The sequence below is a fragment of the Dromiciops gliroides genome, chromosome 3, assembly GCF_019393635.1.
Source record: "Dromiciops gliroides isolate mDroGli1 chromosome 3, mDroGli1.pri, whole genome shotgun sequence".
Taxonomy (NCBI): domain Eukaryota; kingdom Metazoa; phylum Chordata; class Mammalia; order Microbiotheria; family Microbiotheriidae; genus Dromiciops; species Dromiciops gliroides.
In genome coordinates this window covers 649,699,932-649,709,125 of record NC_057863.1, presented here as the reverse complement: position 1 = coordinate 649,709,125, position 9,194 = coordinate 649,699,932, and the positions used below count along the sequence as shown (strand labels likewise).

Below are 9,194 nucleotides of genomic sequence, written 5' to 3'. Positions count from 1 at the left end.
AGCGGCCCCCACCCCAGGGAGTGACTTACATCACCCAGGAGACTGCAGTGGCCCAGTATGCCTTCTTTATGCCTCAGTTTCCTCCATCAGTCGGCTCCCTTGCTCTTCCTGCTTTGGTCTGGGTCGTCCTTCCCATCCCTGACACTAGCCTTCCCCGACTTGTGCCTCAGTTTCCCCCATCCTCTCCTGTCTAGTCACCTTCAGTAGCCTGTCACAGAATGTGCTCACTTTATTAAGTCTGTTAAGCACGACTTTGTGCCAAGCCTTCGAAGTGCAGGGAAGGTGGCTCTGAGGTGATGCCTTACCTCAGCACACAGCTGGAAAGCTGTCCTACCAAGATTCAAGCCACTCCCAGCCTCGTGGCCACTGGTTTCTTCCTATGAGAATCCAGTATAGCAGGTGATGCAGCTATGCCAATTTTTACAGATGAAGAAACTGAGGCTTCTCAAGGAAAAGTGACTTGCCCACAGGTCTCCAACCCAGGTCATTGGCAGCATGGTCGAGAGCTTGACTCACTTGCAAAGAAGTGCTCCCCCACATCCTGGCTGTGTGACTGTGAGCAAGTCACCTCACCCAGATATCCAGATATCCAGAAAGCCCAGGACCTCCCCCTACCAAAGAAATCACTTGGCCCCTTCCAACAATCATTTCCCTAATACTTTTGTGTGTTTGTTTAGACAAAGTGCTTTCCTCACTCACGGAATCAATAATGAGCACGAGGAAGCAGGCCCAGTGGTTGTTACTTATCCAAGGTCATACAGTAGGACCCTGGGAGTAGGAGGGAGTTATCTGGCCAGGTCAGAAGGGTTCTCTGTAAAGCGGAGGGGCTGGGGTGCAGGGAGCTGCAGAGGAGGCAGGACGTGGAAGGATAGGGATGGAGCTTTGCAGGCGCACCCAGACCTGGCGTGCCTCACCCTGGGGGGTGATTGAGAGGAGGGGGGACAGGTAGGCTGGAAGACACCAGAGGGGAAATGCCGAGCTGTCTGTCCGGACAGATGGAGCTGGTGAGCAGCTTTTCCTCCCTGACTTCCTGACATCTAGGCCACGCTAACCCAGTTTTCTCCAAGGTCTGCGCCATCACTCCCCTTTCCCACAGGTCTCTGAAAAGAGCCCTCTACAGCAGGCACAATCGGGCTCACAGTCCCAGCTCTGGGTCCTTCCCTTCTGACACTTACCCCATCTATAAAATGGGGGGGGGGGGAAGGACAACATCCAGGAATCCTCCAAGCACTGACCCTCACTCCTGTGGTCCTTTGATCTAGCCTCAAATGGTCTGCCAGACTCCTGCCCAAGTGACCTTAGATAAGTCACTGACTGACCCTAATTTAATGGGTTCTTCCAAAGGGCGAGGGGAAGCAGGCAAACAGCCACACACTGTAAAGATCCCAAAATTTTATTGTTTTTGATACATTCTCCAGGTCCCTCCCTCCCCCACCTCCCCTGCTATACAGAATAAGGCTGATTGAGTCCCCCCCACCCCCCCCCCAGAGTTCCAGTTCTGTTTGGTTTGGGCCCCCTCACCCAGGGAGCATGTATGTGTGGGGGGCAGGAGGGAGGGACGAGGAAGGAATGGGCAGAGGGAGGGGGGCAGTAGGCACTTGTAGAGAGAGAGAGAGACTTGTGGCCCCCAGGAGGGCAATGCCACCTCCCTCCCCACCCCAAGAAGTTTTTGGTTAAGTACAAAGTTATTCCCTCCCTTTCCCACCCCACCCCAGACCTGGTGGGCAGGGCCAGCCCCAGGCACTGACCCCCACCTCCCCTACACAAAGGAGGGGCAGGGAAGAGAGGACAGAAAGGCTGGGGGGGTGGGGGGGGACAGGGACTGAGAGACTGTGCTATGGCCCCAAAAAGGGGAAGGGGGGGTGGGGGAGAGGGGAGATCAAGGCTTCATTTCCTAAGCTGTAGTTATTTTTTTTAATTCCTGTGCACTTCTGAATCAGGGTAGGGGGAAACCTCAGTTCAAATAAAAATTGCCCCAGAGGGGTCAAGCCCCTCCCCTGCGATATGAACCCCCCTCCCTCCCCAGGGCCTAAATACAGAGATGTAGGCCCTGGGATCCCCCCACTCCCACCCAGTTTTTAAAAAAAGACAAAACAAAACTTTTATACAAAAGAGGAGGGGGCAGGAGAAAGGAGGCGAGGATTCAGAAGAGGGGACCAGGGACCTCCCGGCCTGGGGGAAGACTCCCCAAGAGCTGTCCGCTCCTCCCTCCCCCCAGCGGCCGGCCTCCTGCCTCTGTTGACCAGGGAGAGGGCAGAATTAAGGCAGCAGAGAAGTAAAGGAGGCGGTTGGGGGGGCAGGGGTGGGGGCGATCCAGGGCAGCCCCCCTCAGGAATCCCGGTGCTCCAAGGAGAGCTGGGCAGTGGCATGCTGGAGGTCAGCGCTAACCCGTCTCGGGGCCAAGGCGGTCCCGGCCCGGCCCTTCTTGTCCTCCTCCTGCCCCCCGCTGCCGCTGCCACCTACGGCGCCACCTCCCTCCAGGCGGCAATCCTCGCTCCAGCGGCGCTTGAAGCGAAGTTTGAGGGGCATGCACTGGGCTGGCCCAGAGCCCTCCCCGGGTTCCACCTTGGGGGGCGCAGGGGGCACCCGAGGAGCCTTGAACACCTCCCCATCCTCGTCATCCTCGTCGTCGCTGATGTCGGTCACCTCCACCTCCTCGGATTCCCCCTCTGAGATGGGCTCCACCTTGATCTGGGGCGGGGCAGGGCCAGGAGCTGGGGGGGCCTCCCCCACCGGGGGCTTCTCCCGCTCCCGCTGGCGCCGGCCCAGAGGAGGGGGCTGCAGCTTGAACTTGAAGGGGGAAGAAGAGGAGGACGAGGAAGAAGATGACGCGGAGGACGGGGCGGGCGGCGTCTCGGGGGCCAAGGGCGGCAGGGGACACTTGTCCGGGCGCTGGGGCTGAGGGACCACCAGTCCCGGGTAGTGCAGGAAAGCCCGCGGGCTGAGGTGGTAATTGTAGACGCTCTGAGTGTGGGCCTGGAGGTAGCGCTTCATGTCCTCCGGGCTGAAAGAGAAGTGGGAGCCCCCCCCAGAACTGCCGCCCCCCCCCGGGGTACATGGGGCTCAGCGTAGGGGATGGGCTATAGGCCAGGTGGGTAGGGGTCACGGGCATGGCTGGGGAGAGCTGGGGGGGGAGCAGGGAGCCAGGGCCAGCCAGGGGGGAGACAGGAAAGGGGCTCAAGGGCTCAGGCCCTCCGCGGGGCCGGGGATAGACCCGGAACACACCCGCGTCAGGGGCCAATCGGGCCAGAGGGGGTCCCCGGAAGGCGCCCAGCTCTGGGGGGCCCGAGGCCCGGGCCCTGGGGTCTTCCACCAGGGCCTCCTCCAGCTCTGAGGTGCCATCGCTGCAATCGCTGACGGAGCCTCTGCCCAGACGTCGGGCCACCACTGCCGAGAAGAGGGAAGAGGCCGACGAGGCAGCCGAGCAGGCCGGAGGCGAGCGGGGGTCCTCCGTGGGGGACAGCACCTCCGAGGGCGTCGAGGGGGGGAAGCGGAAATGGGCCCCCCCAGAGGGCACCGGAGGGGCGCTCTGAGGCACAGCCCCACCTGAGGGGGAAGGCGGGGCACAGGTCAGAGGCAAGAGCCCAAACTGGCCCGGGCGGCCCCAGCCTCCTCCCTCCGTGCCTCCACTTACCAGCCAGCCCCACATCGATGAATGGATAGTTCACCAGCACAAGCTTGTTAAAGTTGAACTTGTAGGTGAACCTTTTGCCCTTGGTCTTGTGAAGGATCCGCTTGTTATAGTAATAACTGAAGGGGGACGAGAGAGGCAGAGGGGGAGTCAGAGGCAGGGAGAGAGAGGACCTCAGCAGGCCCGGACTCTGGCTTCCGCTGGTCACAGGCGCAGAAGGGCTGGGTGCCGACCAGTGGCAAGACCCTCCCAGCTCCCGCTGTCCTATAAGCACTGGGGGACAACTAAGTCCCTAAGCTTTGGAGCCACCCACAAGGCAATGGGATGCCATCAGAGAGGGCCTTTGAGCGGGATGCTGCGAGGCAGGCTGGCCGCCTCTAAGGGTCTGCCCGCTCACAGACTGGGAGGAGCCGCCAGGCCGCCCAGGCCGCCCAACCTCGAGCCCCACATTCTGACAGAAGCGAGGTCGTGCAGGCCCCCACTCACCGCAGGGCCCGGCTCAGCTTGTCATAGTTCATCTGGGGCTTGCACTTGCGGACGCCCCACAGGCGCGCCACCTCGTCGGGGTCCTTGATGACGAACTCGCCATAGTCCCCCTGCCACGCGATGACATCCTGGTACTCCTCCTTTCGGAGCAGCTCCAAGATGAAATGCCACAGCTGGATCTGCCGGGAGCCTGGGGACGACTCGGGCTTGTAGGCCCAGTCGGGGAAAGCAAAGCCTGGGGAGAGGGCAGAAGAGGCAGGGCCAAGGCTCAGGAGCCAGGCTGGCCAGACTCATCCAGGCCCACCGCTTGACCACTCTGGAAGGCGCAGGCCCAGAGGGCGGGAAAGACCTGGCCAGGGCGGCCCCTGGAGCCAGTGGCTCAAAGGCAGCGCCTCCTCTCCCCACTGAGGGCTGGGCTGGGCCCGTCTCCCCTTCTCAGACCAAGAAAAAGGACTTCCCCAAGGTCAGGCAGGTAATAAGTGGATCAAACTCAGGATCCAGGGCTCCGAGTTTAGGGGCTTCCCAGCCTCCTCTCTTGCAATCCTGCCCACCCTCAGGACCCTAACCCTCCATACCCCCTGCCCCAAGGGTCAAGGGCTTGGAGGCAGCAGGAATTTCCAGTAAGTCTCTCAGGGGCAAGGGGAAGAGAAGGAAGGAAAACTGGAGACAGAGGGAGACAGAGACAGCCAGAGACTGGAGCCCGAGGCTTGGGGCGACACCGGCAGAAACAGGAAACCGGAGGCTGCCGTGTCCCGGGGCCGGTGCCAGGGGGCTGGGCGGCCAGCCAGCTCCGGGCAGGGCTGCCAGCACGGGGGAGGGGCAGGAAGAGGTGGCGGACAGACCTACACGAGGCCCGAGGCTGGGGCGCAGGGGAGCAGCCCCCACACTCAGTCTGTCTTCCCTTGCTCCCCCCCATTCCTTCTTGAGGCTTGGAGTACTTAGTGCCCGGCCCCCCTCCTACAACTGGGGATGAGTCCCATATCCCAGCTCCGGCCCCCTACACCCTTAGGGGGAGAAGTGTCTGGAAAAACTAAGAGAGGGGTGGGGTGGATGGTAGCCGATGAGGTCAGCGCACACACATTCACGCACACACAGGGGCCTCTGTCTTCCCCAGGAGAGAGAAAGCCAGACTGTCTGAGAACTGGGGGGGGGGGGGGCGCACCCAAAGCCTCCTCCCTGAGCCCTAGGGGTCCCACCTCTCAGCCACTCCCCAAGCAGGGGTGGGCGGGCAGCAGTAACCTTGGGCAGAGGTTGGTGGTGGGCTGGCTGGTCCCCTGGGGGGGGAAGAGAAGGGGGGGGGGGGCTGTGGTCGCTCACATCTCCCAAACCCTGGGCCAACCAGAGTCCATCAATAATTCAGCACCAATGTAGCCGGTAATTGAGGGGGGAGGAGGAGGAGGAAGGGGGGAGGGCAGGGGCCAAGGACAGTGAGAAAGGCAGTAAGTAGCTCGGGGATCTGGGCGGTGGGGGACCCAGGAGGCTCTGGCGCTCGGGGAGGAGGGAAGCTACACTCCCTACCCCTGGGTGCTGGATCCAGGCCTGGGAGCCAGGTGTGCCGGTCACCCCCATGGGCCACAGTGTAGATGGGGGGGGGAAACGAGGTTGTAGGAACACTTCCACCCCCTCCCCTGGCATACACCTCTTCTCCCACCCCCCCCAAGCTTCCATGTCCCTGTAACCAAGCAACCACCGCTCAGAGATGGGGCCGGGAGCGGGGGAGCGGGGGAGCTAAAAATAAACTTTGCGGAGAAGAGAAGGAGTGAGAAAGGAAGACACAAAGGGAGCAAGGGAAAGGAAACGGGAGGGGGGGGCAGCTCCAGTCCAAGAAGCCCTCGGCCCAGCCCCAGCTGCAGGCAGCTCCCTGCCCTGAGCCAGCCCGACCCAGGCTCTGCACACGGGGCTCTGCACGCCCGGCGCACCTACTGACAGGTCCAGGCCCGAGGCCCAGGCGTGCCCCCTGCCCCCTGCCTCCCGCCCTGGGCTCTGTCTGGCCCTTTGCAGCAGACACAGACAGACATACATGAGGGCCTGTTCCTGAGCAAGGTGACGTCAGGGTCTCTCAATGGGTCTCTGTTTGCCAGGCCCCCGGAGCCAGGCACGAGTGTGTGTGTGTGTGTGTGTGTGTGTGTGTGAGAGTGTGAATGTGCGAGTGTGAGTGTCTTGTGTGTACATGCTTGGGGAGGGCAGGGGAGCTCAGCTGGACACTGGGCACCGGGTCCTGCAGGCAAGGGCCCATCAGGATGGCCCATGGCTGAGCAGTCAGGAGGTTCACAGCTGGAAGGGACCCTCGCTAAGTGCTGACTTCATCTTACAGAGAGAACGAAAGAGGCTCAGGGACCTGCTTAAGGCCACACAGTGAGAGGCACCTAGTCCAGACCTAACACACGGTGGGCCTGGGGGAGGGGCAGCAAGGCAGTAAGGGGCCCGAGGGCCCCAGCCATACAATAGGAGGGAGCCGGGGTGCGGGGATGCCCGCCCACACCTGGGCTGAGCGCTCCCACTCCGACTCCTGGGGAACTTTTGGGGGTTGGGGGGGAGAGAATCTCGGCCGCCTCCTCCAGGCAGCCCCCTCCCCCCTCCTCAGGCTGGAGGCTGGCGCCAGGGCAGGACCAGAGAAAAACAGGAAGTGGGAACAGGGAGAGGATGGAAAGGCCAAGGCAGAAGGACAGAGGGACAGATGGAGTTGCTGCTGCACCCTCGCCACACCTCAGCTCACAGACACAAACACACACTGGGGGGAACGGGGGTGCCCGGGAGCCCAAAGTGGGGGCACAAAGTCCAGGACCGAAACTCCAGAAGCCCCTAAACGGCCGCTCTCTCCCTCCCCTTCCCAAAACCCAGGGGTCTCTACCACTGGGGGGGGCAGGGGTGGGAAGGAAACCCACGTGACCCTCACCCTTCGCCCCCAGCGGCCCAGGGGTCACGGACCCCGCCGATCCCCAAACAACGCTTACTGGGCTGCGGGCCCTTTAAGAGCAGTCCAGGGAGGAGGGGGAGGGGGAGAGTACACACAAGTTCTCGGGGAAGGAAACAAGTTCGAACAGCCCGGCGCCCCCCTCCCCTCCCCTCCTCCTTTCCCCCTCCCCCCTGTCCCCGCCCCGGGCCGGATTCCGACGGGGGGCAGTTCAACCCCCCTCCCCCAGCCCAAAGTCCAAGCCCGGGGGCTGCGTGGGGGAGGGGGCCTCTTGGGGGGAATCCATGGGGGGAGGGGGCTAATCCCCCCCCAGTCTGGAGCTGGGGGAGGGGTAACAGGCCCCTTAAGGTGGAACGGGCGGGGGAGGGGGCGGAGAGGAGGAACGAGCCCGGGGGGGGGGCCATAAAAAGAGGAGGTACGTCTCCCCACCCCCGCCGCCCGGTGTCCCCGCCCAGACCGAGCAGATCGGGGGAGGGTCTGCGCCGGCCCCTCCGGACCTCCCCCTCCCCCTCCCGGCGCCACCTTAAGCCGCGCGTTCCACCGTCGGAAACAAAAAGTTCCTTTTTCGAACGTTCGGGCCGAGCTTTGGGAACTTTGTGGCCGCCGCGCGGCGGCGCGGGCGGGGGAGGGGCGGCTGGCCCGGGACCCCCGCCCGTCCCCTCAGGACCGATTTCTCCCCCCCCCCAGGCACTAGCCGCCCTGAAGGTCACGGGCCAGACCACGCTGCCCCGGGGGAGGGGGCAGCTCCACGGCGGGACGCCCCCACGCACCCCTCCGAGAGCCCGGAGCCCGTTTGCCCAGGAGGCGGGAAGAGAAGGAGTTGCGCCCCTGGAACCCTTCCCCCCAGCTTTCGTCCCTCCTATTCCGGGCCACCTAGCCCCGGGAGCAACAGGTCCTGGTGCGCCGCCCCCCCCCCCCGCCGGCGTGGTTCCGTCCACGCGCCCCCCTCCCCGCAGGAAACTTTCTGGGCTCCAGGGGGGCCCGGCCCGGCCCCGGCCCCCGCACGTGCAAGCGGCCCCCCACGTGCCGCCCCCACCGCCCGCAGCCCGCTCGCCCGCACCTGTGTCCGCCGGGGTCTTCATGGCTGGGGGGCGGCTGGGGAGGGGGTGGCGGGGAGGCAGTCCCGGGTCCGGGTGCTGGCCGCGCCGCGGCTCCCCGGCCCCAGCCCGGGCTCCCCGTCCCGCTCGGCTCCCCGGCCTCCTTGCCTCTCCCCTTCCCCGCCCGCCGCCTCCCGGGTTAATATCGCACTCGGGCCCGGGACGCCCACGCCCCCCGGGCGGCGACGTCACCGCCGCGTCGCCATGGAGACGCTGCGCCCGCCCCTCCCCCTAACCCCCCCATTCCCTCCCCCCAGTACTCACACCCAGACACGCGCGCGCCGGCGCGGGCGGGGTGGTGGGTTATAGCTTGAGCCCCAAGAGAGCTGGGGGCGGGGCTTAAAGGCACCGTATAGAGAGAGAAAGGGTAGGGACCCCCCCCCCCCCCGCCCCCGCAAGCCCCCGACCCCAACCTAGTCTGAGAGGCTCGCTGATAACTTCTCTTCGGTCCTCACCTGCTGTCCTCCCCGCTAGGGGAGGCCGCAGACGGATAAGAGACTAAGTAGCCTCTGGCCAGAGGGAGTCCGAAGTCCTGAATTCTAGTGCAGCTCAGGCCACGCTCTTGTTTGGTGACCTTGAGCAAATCAGGAGACTCTCCTGGGCCTCAGTTTGCCTCTCTATAACCGGAGAGAACTAGAGTAGAAAACCCAGACCTAACCCCGGAATGTGTCAGCAGGCAGAGGGAGTTGAGTTTGGGATCAAGAGTTTCTTCCCCCCCCCCCCCCCCCCCCATGGAATCTCCTATAGACTGAGAGCCCTGGCTCAGTCCATAAAATGAGAGCGATCCCTTCTATTAGTTCAATGCCAGGCAAAGAGGGGGCTGAGCCTGTGCCATGTGGAGAGCCTGGGGCTATAGGGTAGCTGGCTTGGGCCAGCTCAGGCCCTGGCTGGATGGCTGACCTGGGACAAGGTAGAGGATCATAGGATTAAGGAGCAAAGTCCCTTTCCCCTTAATGGGCCTCCATAGCCTCCTCTGTAGAATGGGAATAATCTACAACACCTACTTCACAGGACTTAAAGGGCTTTAAACTTGAACAGAGAAAGCAGGGCCTAGAATCTTAGAACA

The 9,194-nt window shown here is 63.5% G+C and overlaps 1 protein-coding gene across 1 annotated transcript; it reads right to left on the bottom strand.

Annotated features, from left to right (window-relative positions):
• Positions 1 to 1,377: 1,377 nt before the first annotated feature.
• On the bottom strand, positions 1,378 to 8,252 carry ERF (ETS2 repressor factor). Its single transcript, XM_043995027.1, is given in 5 exon segments — positions 1,378 to 3,049; positions 3,051 to 3,546; positions 3,635 to 3,750; positions 4,118 to 4,352; positions 8,092 to 8,252. Coding segments are annotated over 5 exon segments (1,590 nt in total). The 5' UTR covers positions 8,114 to 8,252; the 3' UTR covers positions 1,378 to 2,328.
• Between the last annotated feature and the right edge of the window lie 942 nt (positions 8,253 to 9,194).